At 39.9% G+C, this 23,580-nt stretch overlaps 1 protein-coding gene across 1 annotated transcript; it reads right to left on the reverse strand.

Annotated features, from left to right (window-relative positions):
• Positions 1 to 1,016: 1,016 nt before the first annotated feature.
• Positions 1,017 to 23,042, reverse strand: NEMP1 (nuclear envelope integral membrane protein 1). The gene is made up of 10 exons (XM_053199630.1): positions 23,030 to 23,042; positions 22,642 to 22,905; positions 13,497 to 13,621; positions 12,037 to 12,256; positions 10,239 to 10,311; positions 9,054 to 9,147; positions 8,484 to 8,598; positions 7,355 to 7,580; positions 6,394 to 6,567; positions 1,017 to 5,665 (listed from the first exon to the last, which is right to left on the reverse strand). The coding sequence occupies exons 1-10, from the start codon at positions 23,040 to 23,042 to the stop codon at positions 5,485 to 5,487; spliced, it is 1,485 nt and encodes a 494-aa protein (XP_053055605.1). The 3' UTR covers positions 1,017 to 5,484.
• Between the last annotated feature and the right edge of the window lie 538 nt (positions 23,043 to 23,580).

The raw sequence follows: 23,580 nt of genomic DNA on the forward strand, positions 1-23,580 counted from the left end.
AAACCCTACAATGTTGCACATCTAGCACTTATGCCTTAAGTTTTTATTAATTCAGTGTCTCTTATTTACCTAGTATAGTTACAGAAGGGACAGGAGAGGGGCACCTGGGTCGTTCAGTCCATTAAGCCTCCGACTATTGACCTTGGCTCTGGTCATGATCTCATGGTTCGTGAGATGGAGCCTTGCGTCAGGCTCTATGCTAACAGTGTGGAGCCTGCTTGGGATTCTCTCTTCCTCTCTCTCTGCCGCTTCCCACTCGTGCGTGTTCTCTCAAAATAAATAAATAAATTTAAAAAAAGATGGGGAGAGGAGAAAAGATGCCATTAGTGTGCATTAATCTACATAAATTTACATATGGTCTACATCCCGATTCTTCCTCTCTCAATGACTGGTCTGAAAAATGGACAATAGATTTCCATGTAGTCTAAATAACTGAGAAGAGAGCACACAGGCACAGAATTAATGCAAATGCTATAACAGATCCACAGAGCAAAGAAAGTAGCTAAAACATAAAAGAAGGTGGAAGGTACCAGCCTTCTCCTACTGAAGCTGGGCCTAGACATAACTGAAGTTTTTATTCCATGGCCCCTGATACGCACTACAGCCCTGCTCCCTCTCTCGCCCTACACAAAGCTCTTGGCAGATACCCACAGCTGGATGCACAGGTCTTCCCCTCACCCCAGTGGAGAAACAAGAGATATTTTATGCCATTAAAAATAAAGAACTAAAGTACAAGGACTAGGAATAACCTATACTTTTTTTTTTTTTTCTGTGAGACAGCATGGTAGTACAACCTGTGCCTCCTGCAAGAATACCCCTTAGAGATCTGGCATTCTGGCAAATCACCCAGTCCCAGGATGGAAATAGACCAAGACAGACCCAGGTTGGGCAGTGGTGGTGAAGAAAGAAAGGAAAGAGATGGCATCACCACCACTTCATCAGAAAGATGGAACTTAGAAGCTAATTGTTTCAAAAGATCCAAATAAGAAAAGTACATGTTCATTAAGAGAAACCACTATAGTCTATAAAACTTTATTAAAATTTGGATTACTTACAAACTTGTACAATAAAAATGAAAAAATATATAATAAGACACTGTTATTTTTTCTTACAGAAAAGAGGGAAAATGAGACCATGGCAAAGAGCCATCCCTGATTGTTTTGTTCCTTTCAAACATTCGTGAACATTTATTTTAAATATAAATGACAAATCTTTTAAATAACACTAAGGCATTACCCACAGGCTAAAACTTACCGAGTAATTCCTTACCCCTGCTATTTCACCATCAATTCTAGAAACATGGAAAACTGAGGCAACTGCAGGCTGTAACAGTTCTAACACTCACATTATGAGCTATCTATTATGTTAACATGATAAGAATGTCACCCATACTATAGGAAAGTTCAGAGAAGATGATTTCACCATTTTCAAGTTACTGTCAAGAGTGTAAAGAGGAAGATGACACACATGGGCAGGGATGTGGGAGCCCAAGTCCCCAATTTGGGGGAGGCTGTGTGCCATTCCCACCCCCACTAAAGGTGTGTGTTGATGTTGACATGAATCTACTTTTATTTCCGGCAGGCTCTGGCTCCCAACACATAAGGCACCAAACACCCTTTTCAAGGTAGTGACCATCTAGAATCCAACTCCACAGCAACTGAAACCATAAGCTAAGTTACCAAGAGACAACACTGGATCACCATAATTGCATAGGTTTCTCTAAAAATTATAATCAATTTCTGCTACATCAAAACATAAAAGGTTTTAGGTGCCTTTGTCTTGTGCAAATGGCTATTTTATGTGTTTATTACTTAGTTTCAGTGCCTATGTAACATGAAGGCATAATAAATCTGTCAAACTGCCCTCTCCTTGGTTAAGATAAACTTCTTGGCATTTCAATATAGGTTATTATCTCATATGTCAGACCTGAGTCCAAAGGAATACTAGAAGGACATTTAATTTCCTTTCCTCCTACTTCAACTTTCACTACTCAATTCAGAGAAAAGTTATGAGTACACAGCTAAGAACCATTTTTACGCAGGCATCCATCTGAGCCCGTCTTTTTTTCTGGAACAAAAAGATTGAGGGCAATTGCATAATCCATTCCCAAGCTTTTTATGGATGTCAGAGCCAGGGAGGACTATCTGGCCTATTTGGGCCCTTTCATTCATCAACTCTCTAACATAAGTGCCAGGTGGGAATTGGATTGAAGGGAACACCATCAGTAAGGAGAGGGCTAGGTTTTGAATGGGATGTAACAGCACAAAATAGAACACTGGGGCCCGAACACTATGATCAGCAAAATCCCCTTTGTAACAGACAAAAAGTCATGAATATGGGGGGAGAAATAAACTAGCTTTGGGGCACCTGGGTGGCTCAGTCGGTTAAGCGTCTGACTCTTGGTTTTGGCTCAGGTCATGATCTCGTGGTTCGTGAGTTCGAGCCCCACAACAGGCTCTGCGCTGACAGAAATATTTTTTTTAATTAAAAAAAAAGGAAATAAACTAGTTTTGGTGGGATGAAGTGGCTGATAGGACTTTCTTATTAGAAGACATCCAAGTTGCTAAACTGTCCTCATTTTTGGTGACTGGTTCCATTGGTCTTGAGAAAGCAATCTGAGAGGGAAAGTGAAGGGGAAATGTTTTAGGCCAGCTGGCTTTCATATTCCTATTAATGGCAGTCATGCTCTACATAACTTGGTCAGACCAATTAGAGGCGATAGATTTCCGATGCTAAAGAGACCCTGGCCCTAAAGAGGGCCAATTTACAGCTTGATATTTGCAAGCAAAACGCTGATGCGGCAGCAGACGTGGCTCCAATGTCCAGCTCACTCCATGGTTATCCCTTCAATCCTTCTTGATGAGATCAGTCTGAGAGATGAGACTATGCTGAATTGCAAGAGCTGTAACTGCCAGAGAAAATTAAATGGGGGCTTCAAGTAGTGACTGAGCCAGCAGACTAAGTGGCCAAGAGAGAGACAGCAGAAGTTCCTGGAGAAGGTTTATGGAGTCAAACAATCTGCAGGCACACAGAGGCTCTGAAGCATCTGGGGCAGAGCCATATAGGCAGGCAGGGCAAGGACACACAGCACGCCAAAGGCACCGGGCACCGTCCTTCACTGTCTGAGAGCAGCTCTCATGCTGTGGGATCTGCTGTCACCTCCACTGCCTACAGCTCAGTTCTCCGACGACCAGACATGGAGTAATAAACTGAGTTTGAGCTTACCCCAAATTCAAACACGGTGAAAAAACTGGTCTGGAGATGGAAACTATATTTCACAGGAGTTTAACTAAACAGAAAAAGAGGAGACTCTTTCCCTGCTTCACAGTGCTTTCTCAGTGAAATAAAGAGTCAGGAAAAGTTACCCTGGAGGCAAGCTACCACCTCCTTAAGGAGCTATTTGAGGGAAGGCACCAAAGTCTCCAGGTAATCCTGAGACCACTTGTACTGATGAACTATTTCTTTCAAATTAACTTATGCTCAAATATGCTAGATCTTGATCTCTATAAATAGAGCAAAAAAGAATATATCCCAGAGGTCTTAACAGCTCTTCACACAGAAATAAAATTTTACCATGTACTTAATTTACAAAGGCATAAAAGTTTCCTGATATAAAATTCCTTTGCCCTGCAACTTTAACCCACAGCAGCTGCCCAAATACTGCTTTTTCACTTTCTACTCTATGTACATTTGCTGCCAATTGAGGTAGTTGTCACTCTAGGACAGTGTAAAGCTGTGGGAAACACTGGTGGTAATAGTCAACTGGCCACCTCGGTGGGGGAGTCTCAGCGCTGACATTTTGGAAGTCAGTAATGAGCCCAGGGTCTTTCAAGATTATCTGTTGAGTGGCTGGTCTGAAGGAGTCATTGCAGCTTTTTAAAAATTCATCTGCCTTCTCCATGATCATGGTAAACAGTGAGTCTGATGCTATGCTCCTGACTTCAGTGCCTAGCTTCCTGGCTAGAGTAATTATAGCTTCTTACAAGGTACGAGGGTGAAGATCATAAAGACAGAACCAAGCAAATGACAGAGACTTGGGAATTTGTTCCCTCATAAATGACATTGCTGGTTTATAAGGGTACTTTCCAATGGCAAAAGAATGTGAAACTAATGCCAATGTAATAAAAAGCAGCATGAATCTCTAGACATAAATGGAACTGCAAATAAGTATACTAAGTTCATGGAAAAATGTGTCTGATCCTGATGGGTGAATGAACATCCAGAGGCATGAAGGTTACCTGGAGGTCTGTTTCCTGGCAATGCAAATTGTGGCAGCTACATAGCTGCAATTTATATGTTGTATCAAGGAAACTTCACAGACAAGTTTCAGAGCTTACAAATTAGCCAAATTGGGAGATGGGGGGTGTACAGGGGCTAAGGAAAGGCTGAAAGGAATAGGCAGAATGGGCAGACAAAGGAAGAGAAAGGAAAAGGAAAGTTTCTTGGTTCCACAGCAACTCAAAGATATGTGTCCCACTGACAGGAAAAATGAAGAACCTGTAAAAAGCATTTAAATTCTCTAAAAATGATCACTTCTCCCAACTAGCAGAAATAATGCTACAAACCAAGAGGGAGAGAATATAAGAAATGAAACAAACTCTAAATTGTATATACTTCACAGTTGAGGAAATAGACACTTCCTGAAAGGGCAAAGGGGGCAAGGAGGAATGGGAAGAAAAGAATGCAAAGGTCTTTTTAAGATACAATTAAAAGTTGGGATATAATAAAAAGCCTGCAGACCTCCCCTACAGAAGAGTTTACAGGCATGTTCCCAAGAGCAAGCATGACTTAGAATATCGTATTGTGAGAACTAATTCAAAGTTCAACACAACAATTCTGGGGCTTTAACGGATAATCCATATTAATAAACATAGGAGCCTATGGGCTTGTCAATCTGGAGCACTTGCTGGTTCTGGAACATGAATCTGTTACATTTAAAAATATATATTCATTTAAAAAATGAGACAAATAAAAACAGAAGTGAAGGAGGCTCAGATGCGTGGAGTTCTCTCTGGAAGATGCAGCCTGTGATCTGAAAGCATTACTGCACACATATAATAGTTCTCACTTTTGAGTGCCAGCTATGGTGGCAGAAATGCCACCACCAAATGAACTTTTAAGAAGAGCTAGAATGCTGTGCTAGCTGTGGCCATCCAGTTTTTTTTGTTTGGTTGGTTGTTTTTGGGGTTTTGTTTTGTTTTGTTTTGTTGGTTTTGGTTTTTGAAACATAAAGGTGGGCCCACAACCAATGGGAAGCTTTGGGAAGCATTCAATATTTTATCCACTCTCCTTCCTCAGGGATCCCACAGAGACCACCAGGACCATTGCCAGAGGGAGGCCTGCTCAGGCCTCTAATTTCAGTGGGAGAATTTCTGTACTATCTCACCCCGTTTCAAAGAGCTGAGAAGCAGCTGCACACACATACAACATGGACCATCGAGGTCCCAAGCCAGTCCGCATAAAAATAACCGACCACCACCTAAGTCAGGAGTTGATCTGCTGTGTGACAGTGGGGTACCGAGAATCTGAGTCCTCCTCCTCCTCAGTGGATGTTTCTTCATAGAGTTCATCCTGGGCAATAATGCTCCCTAATCCATATTCCTGCTCATGGACAGAAACTTCATTTGGTGTGAGGTGAGAAGAACCTTCCACAAAGTCAGCAAATCTGGAAAAAAGAAGATAATACTCTTTAAGAACCTGCCTTCTGCCCTCTCTGGTTTCCTTTCAAAATAAGAACTGAAACATCTGATACACTTACAACTCAAATTATAATAAGTCTAATCTTATTCTGGCAGGCAAGTAGACTAAAGCAAGAAATAAAGAGAAAGGGAAAGCAGGGATCATAAGCCAACATCTCCTGAAATGCCAGGCATCCTGCTTAATAAGCACTAGCCTATCCCTTTTTTTTTTTTTTTTTTTTTAGTTAGGAAAGTGCCAAGGTTCTTTTAGTCATCTGTAATCCTGATAAGAGAAGATTAAGGGGGCATTACACATTTATTCATGTTTATGGCTCTATGAACTGTATGCCATCAAGATTCCAAATTGAAGCTTCATATACTTATTGGTACAATTGCTCCCAAATAAAAAGGACCCCTCCCCCCCAAAAAATAATCAGACTCAGAGAGCAATGCAAAACTATCACAGGGGAAACTTAATATGGTCTTCTCATCTCAGTGCTACAATCAAATCTAGAGTAGACAGTTCCTTGAGGAAGCAGAAAACAGGCTACTGCTTAACATATGATGATACATGTATCTTTCTGTCAACTACTCCTAGGTGAACAGGAAAACATAGCCACCAATACAAAATGATTATCTAGAAGTATGATCTCTGTTAAAACTCAAGGTCACAATTACCCTGATAGCTGCTTAGCACAGCTGGCCAAGGGTTTACCTCTTTGGAGACTGGATTCGAGAAACAGTCTTCCAAGCAGAGCAGTCTGGACTGTTACAATATTCTCGAAGCTCCTCTAAAGCCTTTCGGGTCTCCACCTCTCCTTGTATCCGGTATTCTTCTTCTGTCAGGAGACGAGGGGGGACAGTCTTTTCTGTTGCTTTACACATCTTTCTGTGCTCACCAAAATAACATCATGAATCATTAATCAGTAATTTTTATCCAGCCTGCCCTCTAGCTCGCTTCAGTGAGCCAAGTATACAGCAGAGAGCCTGGACATTATGAGTCATCATTCCCACCTTTCTTCTATAGACACCTTGACTTGTAATATACTCCTGACATGTTAGACTAGGAATGAGAAGTCAGAGTAATCAATATTATTCACTAATGTGGATAAATTCACTTATTTCCCAATAAATGATAGACAAAATATTTATTTTCCAATAAGTGGAAAAACAACAAGAAAATGATGATATAACATTGTGGTCCATTAACTTGGATTCCCCAAACTGAAGGCATCACCTTGACTATCTAATAAAACAGCCACTGATAACCTCAGAACCTATGACCATTCCATGTTCACTATGCAAGATGATAACATGCTTTCAAATACATCTGAACACTAGAACTCCCAAAGCAATCTGAGAGCCAACGTGAAATAATCTGAAACCTGGTGACCTGAGGCATGTGGTATAAAAGTGATATACTCTGCACCACCTAGTGGTCACAGGAACACATGACACTTTACTGGATGCTTTTATATAAAATGGCTAGAATAAAATTATAAAAAATGCCTATAGACAGTCTAAAAAGAAAGACTTGGAAGGAACAAAAGCAGAAGCATAATACAATAAATCTCCATTAACAAAGAGGTTCCCAGGTCAACACCTCTGTACCCTTTTGCCACAACTACATCCCACATTGCATGTTTCATTACAAAGTTATATTGCCTTTCAGTCACCTGTAGGTGATGTACAGCCACTGAATAGGGTACTCCAGGTTCTTAGTACACAGTGCAATGACGATAATGGCAAGGGCAATGTGTGGTATCTGGATACCGGAATACATGAAAAATAGGCCCATCAACTGCAAGGTCCAGGTCAGCAGGTTGATACTTCGTTCATTCTCCAAGGGCCCATACTTGTAACAGACTGCAAAACTCATGAATCCAACTGTGAGGACATAGCCTATGAGAAGAGTTATCAGAAAACGTTCTTTTTCATCTATAACTGGTAAAAATAATTTGTGCAGGGAGCAGCAATACATTCACTATATAGCACCTATTGAATTAGGAAAATGGACAAGATCTTTCCTCCATTATTCACACTTTTTCATTACTCAAATATATTTATCTCTTTAAGTTTCTACCCTTTCTGTTGCTCCCAAGTTTATTTGGTTCAAATGGAAGATTAAAGCTACATGTTGAACAACACTAGAACTGTCTGTTTAAAAAAGCCTAGGGGCGCCTGGTGGCTCAGTCAGTTAAGCGTCCGACTTTGGTTCAGGTCATGATCTCACAATCCATGAATTTGAGCCCGCATCAGGCTTGGTGTGGACAGCTCAGAGCCTGGAGCCTGCCTCAGATTCTGTGTCCCCTCTCACTGGCCCTTCCTTGCTCATGCTCTCTCAAAAATAAACATTAAAAACATTTTTTTAAATAAAAAAGCCTAACATATGATAATCCAGATTAATTACCTCTCAAAAGATAGATTAAGGGTTACGATCTGTAAAACCAAAGGATCTTCACCTTACAGAAAGATTCATGTAGAGTCCTTTACTTAAGGTCTTCAAGTGTATTTAAAATACAATTATATTAATATAGTCAATGTATAGTTTTTCAGGAAAATGCCTATTGTGTAAAGAGAGGTGTACTTATAAACACCAACCAATTAAAGTTTTCTCCCTGGCAGCACCATTTTCATTTAAAGTGACAACTGCACAGCGTTAGAAATAAAGAACTACAATTCTTAAAAATTAATAAAATGGCATGAACTATTAGCTCCTGTAAGCAGCCAACACCTTTTCATGATCAAATGAACTAAAACAACCCATAAACATATAAAAAGGAAAGCAAAACCGACAACACTTACTTAAAAGATACTGCCAGTAACACCTCCAGATCTCTTGTAAATTTTTTAGAACTAGCTGAATGAGGTACAGAGAAAAGGACCAGCCTCCCACCAGTATGACGTAAATGGGACTTTTCTAAAACAGAGTAGAAGTGAAAACAAAGTTACAACAGGCTTTCCATACATAAAAGAAGCAAAATGGAACTATGATTTAAAAAAACTCAACCTACTAAAATACACAAAAACCACATCTCTTAAGAAGACATCCTTTATATTTAAAATGGTATAGTCTGCAAAGAATACTAGGAAAATGAGGTGCTGAGTAACTTAAAAGCCTGGCTATGTGATTAGCAAACAGGAAGGAGACTTTAACTCCCCACTGTGCACAGGATTTTAAATAAAAGGGGGAGTTTGTACGTAATCAGACTCCAAGTTCCATCATGGAAAGTACCCTCCTGAATCAAGGAAAAAGTAGGACATTGACTTATCAACCACCAATGCAAATTTTCCGTGCTGTATTATTCAACAAAATAGTCCCTCAACTAACTATCCAAGCTTGTCGTGACTGCATTTGAAGATTCCACTACTTACCTTGGGCATAAACTTGGACAGTATGAAAATGATGATTAGCAGAGAGGCCGCAATTCCCACACTCATCCCAGTGGAATAGTAGAAGATTTGGCTTCTGCAGAGAGAAACATTATTTCATGACTATGTGTGTATTCTTCCTATATGCCACCATTCGAACTAGAACAACTATCCCAGCCAAAAAACAGAAAAAAAAATCTCAGACTAAAGCAGGTATTTGTTTAAAACTTGCCAACACTGGGATGGGACTGGTACAATGTAACTGCTGCCAGATTATGAGGACTGGTATCAGTGAGGGCCCTCAAATACGCCCCAACAATAAACCTCTGCTTAGTCACACACTCCCATTGCAGCATCTCCCCTAATCCAATTTTTAATGAGAGTCTTTCTTCAGAAGAACTGCACAGCTTCACTGGGGAAAAGGAAGGTGCAAGGATACTGTCCTAGAGGAGACAGAAAACTGGAACTCAACTGATTATCCAGAAAGATAACCAGACACAGGGCCTGGAAAAGAGAGAGCTCCTGCTCCTATTCTAGGCTCTTTGTACCAGACTTTCCTCCCCCACCGTGAGTTTCTCTCAGGACCCCCCAAATTAGGAACAAGTTCTATCAATCTCACTCCAGCCTAACTTCAAACTCCAATTGTTAAGCTTTCATTCATTATTCCAGAAATATTCTTTTCACTTGTGTGCAAAGTTAATGTTGATTCTACATTTGTTCAATGTTTGTTTAGGTATCTGTATGTTTCCTTTATAGTTGTACATGTCAGTTACACTTAGCTTAGCTAGTAGGTTCCTAAAGGCAGGAAATGAATAAGTGGTTGGTATTTGTGGGGTTTTTTTTACCCCTGATTGGTATAAAACTCACCAACAAACTCATGGCCCTGTAAAAATGAGGACTTAACACGTTATTTCCAATGGTGGAAAGGGTGGTGATATATTGACTAAATCCCATCCCATGATGGCTCAACCTCATGGGAGAATTTCATTCTTGCCAATCTTATTCAATGTAAGAAAATAGCAAAAATCCTAACACCTACTAAAGTATTTAAAAATATTTTCCAAGCAGGCAATGGCCTGGCCATAAAGCTCATGGAAGAGGAAAGAGCAGTACTTAAAGTCTTCATGATAAAGGCCAAGCAGAGTGGGTCTAAGCCTCATCATTCTGCACTCTAGCCTGGGAACCTACCTGCTCAACAAATCTCCACAAAAAAATAGCACAAGTCCAAGCAGGAAAATGAAGAAGAGTTTGGGGTCAAATCCTGAAATAAATAAAGACTTCTGTTTAATAGGAAAACAAACAGTTTAACGCTTTATAGAATAAAAGGCAATGTTGGCATTATTGGTCAGCTAATAAAATATAGTTGACCCTTGAACAACATGGGTTTGAATTGCCCCGTTCCACTTATATGCAGACTTTTTCTGACAATACATCACAGTACTATAAATGTATTTTCTCTTCCCATGATTTTAATAACATTTTCTTTTCTCTAGCTTACTGTATAGTGAGAACACAGCATATAATACATATAACATACAAAATGTGTGTTAATCAACTGTTTAAGTTATCAGTAAGTCTTTCAGTCAACAGTAGGCCATTAGAAATTAAGTTTTGGGGAGTCAAAAGTTATATGCAGATTTTCAACTGGGGAGGGAAGGGGTAAATCAGCCAGCACCCCAACCCCTGTAAATGCAAACAACCCACCTAAACAGCATTGTAAATTCCACACAAAGCCTGGGAACCCTTCCAAATAGAAAATATAATTAGGTCTCTCTAACCTGTACTTTTCTGGAGATCTTATTTTTATTTTGGTTACCTATGCTAAAGCTAAAAGAAACTAAGCTTTGCTTTGGAGGGAGCCAGGCATAACACCATCAGTGCTTCATGTAATTGCCCACAAGGGGTCTCTACCATTCTGGTTTTCATGCCTTAAATCACTCATGGGTTCGGATTCAGCAGATTTGCCTAGAACTTTGGGTCCAGGCCCTCTGTTGTTCTCTAACTGGCTGCTTTTCTTGCCCAACACCACCTACTTCCCTCTGCTACACAAGCACTGTGTTGGAAAAGCCTACACTCAAACACATCTCACCCAGGACCAGGGGGCCCAAGTGGAGGCCCCTCAGTGGCATACCAGATACTCCCACAGCATTCACATTCAAGAGCTCTAAGTCTAGGGGAGGTCCACAAACAGAATAGGAGCAAGAGGAATCAGTACATGTAAAAGGAATACCCCCATTCCCCCCAAAAAAGGCAAATCCTATACAACCAAAAAAAAAAAAAAAAAAAAAAAAAAAACACCTATGGAACGCTAGGGCTTTGTAGCAAAACCCAGGAATGTTTCTGCTATTCACAACATCCAAAAATCATGGGTAGTACCCAAGGAGAGACCAAAAGTAAGAAAATAAAACAGGATGACAGTTCCAGTTCTCTGTGAAACGTTCTTAGACACATTCAGAAAAGGGAAAACTTTTCCAGTTCCACTGAATAAGCCTTAAATAAACTGAGTGATCTTCATAGTGACTTATGATTCCACAAATCTTTTTACTTCTGAAGCATTAATATTCAGTTCTACCTTTCTTCAGTTTTTATTGTTTATACCATTCATGTCTTCAAATGTAGGCTTATACATTTCAGGACATCTAACTTTGTCTAGAAGTGCCCAGAGGGCAGGAATAAACCTATCTTACTCTGAAGAACACTAAGCGGATCAGTTCAGGGCCACTGGGAGTATTAGGAACACAAGTCTTCGCAAATGTCCGTAAGGAAATATTCAGAATGACCCAAGGTGAAATCTCTATCCTAGGCCTAAAGGCTTTTATGTGGGAGAGGGTCTCTCAACTGTCTGGAGCAGTGGTATACTCAGGTTATAATCAGAACCAAAAGGGAGTTAGTTGTCTTGGGCTGACTTCCCTGTCTCACTAGTTACACTCTCCAAAGCTCAGTCCCGTTTCACTATAAAATCCACAGAAAAACAGGTAAGACTTACTCCGGGTCACAATGACACTGTACTTGGTGTCTTCCTCTATAATCTCAACTTTGAGGCAGGTTTTTGTGCTGTATAGACCCACGTTAACATAGGTATCGTTCAATTTCTCTTTTAAAAAGGAGGAAAAAAAGTTCCAGATACTAAACTGCTCTAACTCCTTCAGTTTCTCTTCATTCTCCACCTGGGTGACACGTACCAGCTTGGAACTATTTACCCGGATCTGTAACACAAGTGAAATCAGGATCAGAAAGAAGTAGAAATTTTAAGTTTTCATAAATACAACTTAAAAAAACTTTAGAGTAAATAACTCTAGAGTAGATATCAGTAATAGTGCCAGTTTTCCACAAGGCTTATAAGAAATATAGAGATGCAGGAGCTAAAACATAATTGAGCAAATAATATTGCACATGGTACAGACAGGCAGCTGTTAGAATGTCTTGTTAACATGAGCTGAATCTACTATTAAGGCAGAACAACACAGGGGGGGAAAAGACTTCCAAGCTGAAAGGGTTAGCACTAGAGCTATTTATGAGAAAGCATACAAAACAAGGATCCAGAATATTAAGAAAATTGCCAAGCCAGAAAGAAAGAAAGAAAGAGAGAGAGAGAGAGAGAGAGAGAGAGAGAATTGTTAGGCAGAAACCACGCCAGAAAACTGAAAATGTTTCCCATAATGTCAGGCTGAGAAGGTCAACCCTCTGTCACAAATCACTGATTATGGGTAAATGTTGGTTATAATGTGTCTCAGATGGAATATGATCTTTATATCAGACAATAAAAAAAAGAAAATTTAAAAACCCCACAAGCCCACCCTTATGTTTATGATGTGGACAACAATGCCCTTATCAGTAACTATGCTTATAGCAGGAGCAGCTTTTCCAAAAGGACTCATTTTGTTCAATCATTATTACAGCCAGACATTCTTGCTTGCCAGGTGGCTTAATAGTGTTATGAAATAAATGAAATGAAAGTCATCCTATCAAAGGGAAACTTCAGGCAGGGGGCTTATGAAATATTTCGTGTAGAATCAAAATAGAATAGGAACAGCAAGGCAAAAGAGTTTACATCCTGACAGGCACACAACAGTTTCCTGGCTGAAGAAGGCATAAGGCCTTTAAAAGAAAGGGGGGGGGGGGTGCGTGTGTGTGAGTGCATATGTGTATGTACACGAAAAGGAGAGGAAGGAAGAGAAGGAAGCTTCTTTGGGAAAAAGAGGAAGGAAGGTTACCTCAGGGTCAAGTATTATAAGTTACTTAAGGGAACAGAGAGAAGAATGCAAAGTAAGCATAAATGCGTACTGAGGAAAACACAATTCAGGATAATCTGAGCCCTAACAAGGTTGTTGACAATACTTTTTTTTTTCCAATTGTGTGTGAAGGGGGAAAATGTGTCAAAGTATTCACTGATCACAGACAGATATTCACAGAAGCTGCCCCAGCCAGGGGCCTCCAAATTATTACCTGTATCCGTGTCCACACATCATGCCACTTTGGGATAAGCACATTTTTATAACAGAACTGTTGCCTGTCACTCATATTATAAACTCGGGATTCCTGAAGCATGACCACGTTTATGTCAATTCCAGCTTTATGCAAAGAAAGGAAATAAGGATTAAGACAACAGGACAAGCTAATAACTACAACCTATTACATAAAAAGAATTAAACCAACCACTTTTTTTTAATTGAAGTATAGTTGACATACAATGTTACATTAGCATCAGGTGTACAATACAGTGATTCCAGGAGCCTATCCCTTACCTATGCTCACTACAAGTGTAGCTACCACCTGTTACCCTATGATGCTATTACAATACCATCAAAACGGACCACTTTTTTAAAGCTAGGGTTAAAATGTCAGTGACTGAGAAACAAGAAAAACTGAAAGAGGGGTGCCTGGGTGACTCAATTGGTTGGGTGGCTGACTTCGGCTCAGGTCATGATCTCAAAGCTCATGGGTTGGAGTCCCATGTCAGGTTCTGTGCTGACAGCTCGAAGCCTGGAGCCTGCTTTGGATTGTGTCTCCTTCTCTCTCTCTCTGCCCCTCCCCCACTTGTGCGCACGTGCACGTGCTCTCTCTCTCTCTCTCAGAAATAAACATTAAAAAAATTAATAAAAAAAAGAGAAAACTGAAACAAGAGGAGAAACAAGGCAGTCTTATTTAAATGATTAAATTTAATCATTTAAATGTTATAAATAGCAACTAACCCAGAAAAAGCAGTAATAGAAACTACTATTAAGTGTTTATTAAGATAGTATGCTGTCTATCATTTAACTCTCCAACGATGCTATGAGTCAAGCACTCTCATAATCGCTATTTCACAAATAGAAAACTGATGCTTAGAAGGATTAAGTAATTTGCCCAGAGTCATACAACCAGTGAATAGCTTAACTGACATTCACACCCAGGTCCTGCTTCCCTTATAAAGGCAGAGCTAAAGTAACCCCATCTACTTATTTTCTCTATCTTTCTCCTGAATAGGATAAACAGACTTGACAATGTTTTTGTATATATAGTACTTTAAGAAGACACTAAAAGATCACAAAATCGTTTTTTCCAACTGTTTTGTTTCAAGTTTTAAGAGCAGTCAATTAACATACGCAGTCCCTTTCATTCAGCCAAGACAGAAGATTCTCCATTCAGAAGTTTGTATTCAATCTCAGCCAATTCAAGGCTTAAAAGCGACCACTTTCTCATATCTTCCCACCCAAGTTTGTACCAGCTACCTTCTTTACCACAAAACAGTTAAATAACTTTTCCTTGGGTTCTATATTGTACTTACCAACTTATCAAGTGCTACTCTAAGTGGAAATGCAGTTATCACTCTGGTCTAGGTACAAAGATGGATAGATTTAAATAAACTAAAAAACAAAACAAAACTTTAAGAAAGCAAAGTTACACACAGAAACAAAGGCAATGATGCCTGCCAGTCCAAAATGGTTTTACGGTGAAGCTAAGACCAATTTTGAAGTTAAATTTCTTCTTAAACCTAAACATAAGAACAAAAACTATAAAACACTTAGAAGAAAACTCAGGGGTGGATCTTCATGACCATGCCAGGCAATGATTTCTTAGATACGACATGAAAGCATAAGCAACCAAAGAAAAAACAGATGAATCAGAGTGCATAAAAATTTAAAACTTTTGTATTTCAAAGCACCTTATCAAGAAAGTAAACAGATTAACGCACAAAATGGGAGAAAATATTTGCAAATCACATATCTGACAAAGGTCTACTACCCATAATATATAAAGAACTACAACTCAACAAGAAAAAGAGAAATAACCCAATTGTAAAAATGGGCAAAGGATCTGAATAGACATTTCTCCAAAGATATAAAAATGGCCAATAAGCATATGAAAAGACACTCAACACCATTAGCCATCAGGGAAATACAAATCAAAACCACAATGAAATATCACTTTATACTCATTAGGAAGGCTGAAATCAAAAAGAAGACAGTAAGGAGGGATGGCCAGGATGTGAGAAACAAGAACACTCAAACATTGTTGCTGGGAATGTAAAATGGTGCATCCTCTTTGGAAAAGTTTGGCAGTTTCTCAAGAAGTTAAACATAGAGTTACTCTATGATCCAGCAATTCCACTCCTATGTATATACCCAAGAAAACTGAAAACATATGTTCACTCAAAAACTCATACATGAATGTTCACAGCAGCAATATCCATAGTAACTAAAAAGTGAAAACAAACAAATGTCCATCAACTTATGAACTGATGGATAAAACAAAATGTGATAGATCCACCTATAAGTGTAATATTATTCAACCATAAAAGGGAGTACTGATACATACTACAAGATGGATGAACCCTGAAAACATTATTCTGAAGGAAAGAAGCCAGACCAAAAAGAGCATATATCGAATGATTCCACTTGTATGAAATGTCCAGAACAGGCAAATCCACAGAGACAGAAAGTAGATGTTAGTGGTTGCCAGGATCTGGGAAAAGTGAATGGGGAGTGACTGCTAAGATGTATGGGGTTCCATTTTGGAGTGATGAAAATATTCTGGTAATTCAAGAATTCAGTGATGGTGGATGCACGACCTTGTGAATATACTAAAAACCACTGAAAGGGTGAATGTTATTATACATGAATTACATCTCAATTTTTTAAAAAATTCACTCTTAATATTGTAAGGGAGGAAAAATTTTTCCTTGATCCTCTTAGGGTCCCTGGCTGAGTCTGAAATTTTAAACTGACAAAGATAGACTAACAACAGAAAAGCTACACATTTAATAAAAGTTTTACGTGACACGAAAGCCTTCATAAGGAAATGAAGACCCAAAGAAACAGAGCTACGTACTTTTATGCTATGTTTGAGGAAGAGTGGACAGCTGTGAAGGAATATGATACAGTAAAGAGTATGTGGCAATTGTAGTAAACTAGTGGGAAACAGAGCAAGCAAGGCCTGTTTGCTTAGATTCCTCTCAATATCCCTTTGTCTTAAATTCCTCAAGGTATAGGGAGGGAGGGAGTACTGATACATACTACAAGATGTACATACTCACAAGATTTTATGGTCTGTTTCAGAGAAGGGTAAGATGGGGAGGTCAAAGAGACCTTCCTGCTTTTGTTGTTTTCTTAAACTCCCTCAGCTTAAAATATATAATATGCCAAGATGCTACATCTTGGGGTAGCATGCCCTGAACCCCCATCTATCAGCTTCTCACTACGGTTTAATCCAGTAGTAATTGGGATTTCCTCCTAGCCTATCTTTCATAAAGTGAAACCTTTTCAAAATTCTGTTGACATCTGTCTCACTAGCAAGCACACAAATGTACTGAAAGAATATCCACTCACAAATATGGTTTATTTTCTTGCAGAGTCTAGCTGGCTCAGTCGGAAGAGCATGCACTCCTGATCTTGGGGTTGTGAGTTTGAGCCCCATGTTGGGTGTAGAGATTATATAAATACATTAAACTTAAAAAAAAAAAGTTTACTTTCTTCTGGAGAGATAAGTGAGTAAGGTTATGTGAATGCTAAAACTACTGTATTGAGAAATTCATTGAGGTATGCAAAAACATTGGGCAGCATTAAAAAAAAAGTTGTTGAACAAGAACCTATCACTTCCTTAAAAGAATGTCCAGTCTATATACAAAGCCTGAAGTAGAAACATGCACCTGTCCAATAAAAAACAAAAACAAGGGGCGCCTGGGTGGCTCAGTCGGTTAAGTGGCCGACTTCGTCTCAGGTCATGATCTCGCGGTCTGTGAGTTCAAGCCCCGCGTCTGGCCCTGTGCTGACAGCTCAGAGCCTGGAGCCTGTTTCAGATTCTGTGTCTCCCTCTCGCTGACCCTCCCCTGTTCATGCTCTGTCTCTCTCTGTCTCAAAAATAAATAAAAACATTAAAAAAAAATTAAAAAAAAAAAACAAGAGTCACACTTGTTAACCCCTTCTCTCCCACAGCACCAAGTAATAGAACACTACACCTTTTTATTTTTTTAACAACAAAAAAATTTTTTTTAATGTGTATTCATTTTTTGAGAGACAGAGCGTGAGTGGGGGAGGGGCAGAGACAGAGGGAGACACAGAATTCAAAGCAGGCTCTATGCTCTGAGCTGTCAGCACAGAGCCCGACAAGGGGCTAGAACCCACGGACCATGAGATCATGACCTGAGCCAAAGTCGGACCCTTAACCAACTGAGCCACCCAGGTGCCCCACCACTATACCTTTTTAAGCCCACTATTATTTTCAAGAAGATAGTAAGATACAAATAATGTCAATAGCAGAGGGCATTTGAAAAACTTAATGCCAAGAAAAGGCATTATTGTTTTGAAACTAATTTTAAAATTCTCTGATGCCATTTTCCTAAAGAAATAAAATGGTTTTATAACAAGCAACATCTTTTAAAATCTAGTTCTTCCTTTTCCCAAGTTACATAACACTCAAGGGAAAGGATTTTAAATAAATAAATAAATAAATAAATAAATAAATAAATAAATAAATAAATAAATGTCTTTAATAGCAACCTCCTATGGAAATCAGCACCTTGGCCAGCCACATCTCTGTAAACTCATTGAGAGGTGAACTACACCAATTCAGCCAAAAGGGATAATTTGTGGAACAACCACTACTCCAACTGTAGCTTAAACTGTTAGCAACACAAAACTAAACCAAACGACCTTAAACATATGTAAGTTGTCAGAATGCACATTTAAAATTTTGTGCTTCCTGTAGCAAAAGGATATACACCACCTTTCTCCCTCCCCCCTAAAGTGAGTTAGCCAGAATGTTAAAAAGTAGAATGAACTAAACATTCAGGAAAATGCCTTTGAGCCCAAAGATTTTGGAAAATGCCTTCATGGAAAGTAGTGAATCATTAGTTGCTTATTGCATTTATCCATAAAGCAGGTATTCAAAGGTTAATAACTTCATACTTACTTACAATCATTACAAACTTTAATCAACAGCACTGATCACTTAACATCCACAGGCAGAATCAGTGAAAATGATTCATAATATGTGAGGACTGGAATAGACCCGAAAAAGTCATGAAAAACAATTTCTTAAATAGCCTCTGTTCATTTCTTTCAAGAGATAACTTAGTTTGTACTTAAAGCCTTACTGAAAACAAGCATCTTAAACAGTGCACTTAGGAAAGAATCATTCAATGGGATGTTGGGACAACTGGTTATTTGGAAAATAAAATCTATCTAGATTCTCACCTCACCTTATACCAAATGCTGACATTAATTATAGATTAAAAAGTAAAATAAAAAAATTTAAAATATACCATAAAAATGATATAAGTTCAGTTTTGGAGGACTCTTTAAGCATAAATGCAATGGAAATAAGTCTGAGGAATAAAATCAAGTGACTACATAAAAATACAAATCTATTTAAAAAGGTAAAAGGTACCTACATTTATTGTGGTGAACATTGTGTAATGTACAGATTTGCCAAATCACTATGTTGTATTTTTCTAATGTTTATTCATGTATTTTTTTTGAGAGAGAGCAAGCTGTGAAGGGGCAGAGAGAGGGAGAGGGAAATCCCAAACAGACTCCACTCTGTAGCACAGAGCCTGATGCACAGCTTGAACTCACGAACCCTGAGATCATGACCTAAGCCAAAATCAAGAATTAGATGTTTAACCAACTGAGCCACCCAGGTGCCCTTCTATGTTGTATTCTTGAAACTAATATAACATTGTATGACAACTATACTTCAATAAAAAAAGTAAAAGCAAGAAAATTAAAGAAAAATTTTCAACAAGTAAATAGATTATAAAAATATATATATTCTTGGGGCACCTGGGTGGCTCAGTCGGTAAAGTGTCTTATTCTTGATTTCAGCTCAGGTCATGATCTCAGGGTTCCTGGGTTCAAGTACTGCGTGGGGCTCCCCACTGATGGTACAGAGCCTGCTTGGGATTCCCTCTCTCCCTCTCCCTCTCCTGCCCCTCCCATGCATCCTCTCTCTCTCAAAATAAATAAATAAACTTAAAAAAAAAAAAAGAAATGCAAACTAAATTAAGACATTACTTTCTTTTATTAATATTTTGTCTTTTTCTGGGGCATGACTACTTTTTAATTTTAATGTTTATTTACTTATTTTGAAGGGAGGAGGGACAGAGAGAAAGGGAAAGAGAATCTCAAGCAGGCTCCATGCCCCAGCACAGAGCCTGATGCAGGGCTTGATCTCAGGAATCGTGAGATCAAGACTTCAGCCGAAATCAAGAGACGGACACTAAATCAGATGCTCAACCGACTGAGTCAACCAGGTGCCCCGACACTACTTTTGATCTATCAAATTAACAAAGATGTTGTAGTCTAGAATATCCAAAGCTGGCAAGCATATGGGTCATAAGCAAATAGTGTTGCTAGTGGTGTAAACCAGAATACCTTTTCAGGAAAATATTTCAGCAAGATGTTTCAAGGGCCTTAAATATGTTTTAGCATTTGATCTAATAAATCTGAGAATCTATCCTAAAAATATAATCAGTAAAAAATTTATATGCAAAAATGTTCACAAAGTGTTATCTACAATGATGAAAAACTAGAAACACCACAAATATCCAACCAAATGTTTAGTTCAAAAACATTAAGTGAATGATCTGTCCAAAGAGTAGAATACAAATAAAAATAATTATGACAAATTTTAAATGGTATAAAAAATGTTTATGCTACAAAATCAATTAAGAAAACTATCTCTAGGGGCACCTGGATGGCTCAGTCGGTTGAGCATCCAACTTTGGCTCAGGTCGTGATCTTGAGGTCTGTGAGTTCGAGCCCCGCGTCGGTCTCTGTGCCAACAGCTCACAGCCTGGAGCCTGCTTCGGATTCTGTCTCCCTCTCTCTCTGCCCCTCCCCCACTCATGCTCTGTCTCTCTCTCTCTCTCTCTCGCTCTCTCTGTCAAAAATAAATAAACATTAAAAAATTTTTTTAAAAACCAAAAACTATCTCTAGTAGTAACTAGTTGGATCCAGGAAAAAGAACTGGATTGTTGACAGGTGTATGAATATATTATCAATTCAAAAAAACTTTTAAAAAGATTTTAAGTAATCTCTACACCCAACGTGGGGCTCAAACTCGCAACCTTGAGATCAAGAGTCACATGCTCTACGGACTGAGCCAGCCAGGCGCCTCCAAAGTTTTATTAAAAAAAAAAAAATGTGGAAAAAGACCAGGAGAAAGTCTGCTAAAATGGATTGCCTCTGAATGGAATAAACAGTGAAGGTTTTTTTCTACTTCTTTATACTTTAATTGCTCTTGCCAAATAGTCTAAAATCAACTGACATTATTTTTTTAATCAAACACTTCCAATGAGAAAAAACTTCCTACCTTTTGAAGTACTGTATTTTATCTTTAGGTGCCTCTGGCTTTTATTTACTTATTTTTTTAACGTTTATTTATTTTTGAGACAGAGAGAGACAGAGCATGAACGAGGGAGGGTCAGAGAGGGAGACACAGAATCCGAAACAGGCTCCAGGCTCCGAGCTGTCAGCACAGAGGTGGACGTGGGGCTCGAACTCACGGACCGCGAGATCATGACCTGAGCGAAGTCGGCCGCTTAACCGACTGAGCCACCCAGGCGCCCCGCCTCTGGCTTTTAGAAAGTTCTTCTCTATAACATGATTGTCTCTTTGTAGCTGCCACACACATGATCTACCAGGCCACACAGAATATCATCCCAAGTTCATCCTTCTCGAAGCTAAGAAGCCCCTGTTCCTCTCATTAAGGAAAAAGTGTCTGCTGTTTGAGTGCTGACTAGGTAGGAACATTTTTTTCATATATTTTCTCTTTCATAGCCACAGTCCACAACCCCATTTTAGAGGTTAACCATCTGACCCAAGTTCATTCAGATCATAGGTAGCTTCAGGGCACCTGGGTGGCTCAGTCCGTTGAGCGTCAGACTTGGGCTCAGGTCACGATCTCACAGCTCATGAGCTGTCAGAGCAGAGCCCTGTCAAATCTTCCGTCCCCCTCTCCTGCTCACTCTCTCTCTCACAAGTAGTAAACATTTTAAAAAACCCACTACACTCTTAAAACTTAATAATAATAATAATAATAATAATAATAATAAGTAGTAGTAGTAGTAGTAGTAGTAGGAGTAGTAGTAATGTTACCCTGGGCCCCTGCTCTGGAAAAGTACCTTCCTGGATACCTACCGTCTCCCCCCAAAAAAACATTTCAGGAGGACGTTACAATTTGGCAGTACGTCAACGGATCCTGAGACAATCTTAAAGCTGCAGCTAAGGATAATTGTAAGTGACAGCATGAGATAGGCAGCAAAGGAAGGGAGAGGTGAGAGCATAATGTGTTTACAAGATATGATTATCCTTAACCCTGTGAGTTTCAACGGTCTCCAGTGGAACTTGGAAACCTCACTTATTTTTCTGTTATGCATTTGATAAGGGTAGAAGGAGGTTTTTTAGAAACAGTCTAGGTTTTATGAGTTACAGCGGGAAAAGGGAAAGTTTCATTTGAGTCCAAAGCCAATTATCCAGCAATAGGTAGATATCAATGTTTGCTTCAAAAGTGAACAAGTCTCCAAAAGAAACATATCTGATGGTGAATGGTATTTGTATCTTTTTACTTTTTGGAAACGCGAGTTTAACGGCGCCAGGTCCTTGCTATAAGGCCGGTAGGGGCCAGATCTTACAAGGACAGAAGACATTACACAGAAATCACTCCATTTCACTGAATGAAAATGATCCATTCAGCAACCCGTGCCCTGACAGAGCACACGCTCAGAAGGTGTTGCTAATTTGCTGAATGAATGGGATGCCCCCTTTCCAGTGGCAGCTCAGCCTACCAGGAATGGTACTCGGGGCCCCTGACTTTTCATCAGGAAAATCGAGGCCTGTTCAGCGCGACGCAGCCCCCAGGACCGCTTCTCACCCAGCCCAGGCCTCCCTTCCTGTCTCTGCCAAAAGACTCCAGACTCCTCCCCACTCTGGGTAGCTCCCCCAGGCCTCCCCAGGGCCCTAACCCCTCACTGCAGACGAAGCTGCTTCCCCGGCACCACGCCCGCGCCCCACTGCAGAATAACGGTCCGCACCCTGGGGACACTCCCCACTTTTCTAAATATAATCCCCTCAGCACCCGCCCCCACGACAGCTGCTGCCCCCGGCGGTACCTGAGCCGCAGGCCAAGCAGCCGGAGAGGACCAGGAGCAGCCGCACTGCCCCACCGCCCCCATTGCCCCCAGCCTTCCAGCCCCCCGGCCCGGCACCAACTGCCGGTGAGACCGCCACTTTCATTCCTCCCGCCGTGGTCGCCTCACGCCGCCTCCTCTTCACGTGCCTCTCCCCAGCAACTAGCCGGAACAGGCAGGGCCAGCAGCCTATCCACTTCAAGACCTGCCCCCTACCATCCAATAGGATGGGCGGAGCCTCGAGCACTCAGTCCTTTACGGACTCCATAATCCCGCCTCTTAGCAACTGCTGCGAGAGGGCGGGAAAAGCAGCTTTCAGCCTATTAGAAAACGGACCCTCACCTTAGCAATGGCGACAGGAAGATCCCACCCCTTAACAACATGCTTCCGTCTCCACTTTATTTACAACTGGTGCAATTGATGGTAAGTTTAACCAATAGAAAATCAGAATGGGCGAGGCCTCTACCAAATTTGATATTAACCTCGAAACTGTCAGAATTGTCTGTCCTCTTTCTTTACTTAAAAAAAAATTTTTTTTCATGTTTATTTACTTTTGGGAGAGAGAGACAGAGCACAATGGGGGAGGGGCAGAGAGGGAGGGAGACACAGAATTTGAAGCAGGCTCCAGGGTCCGTGCAGTCCGCGCAAAGCCTGAGCGGGGCCGGAACCCACGAACGTGGGAGATCATGACCAGAGCCGAAGTCGGAAGCTTAACTGACTAGGGCCACCTAGATACCCCATCTTTCTTTCCTTTTTACATGATCTTTTTGTTATGGGTAACTTACTCTTGAGACGCTTTATAAGTAGGGTTCTGACGGACGATTTTTTTTTTTTAAGTAAGACAATGTGTCTTCCAAAGTCCTAGGTGATTTAAAACAAGTCACCAAAAAAAAAAAAAAAAAAAAAAAAAAAAAAAGTATG

The sequence above is a fragment of the Acinonyx jubatus genome, chromosome B4 (genome assembly GCF_027475565.1).
Source record: "Acinonyx jubatus isolate Ajub_Pintada_27869175 chromosome B4, VMU_Ajub_asm_v1.0, whole genome shotgun sequence".
Classification (NCBI taxonomy): Eukaryota; Metazoa; Chordata; class Mammalia; order Carnivora; family Felidae; genus Acinonyx; species Acinonyx jubatus.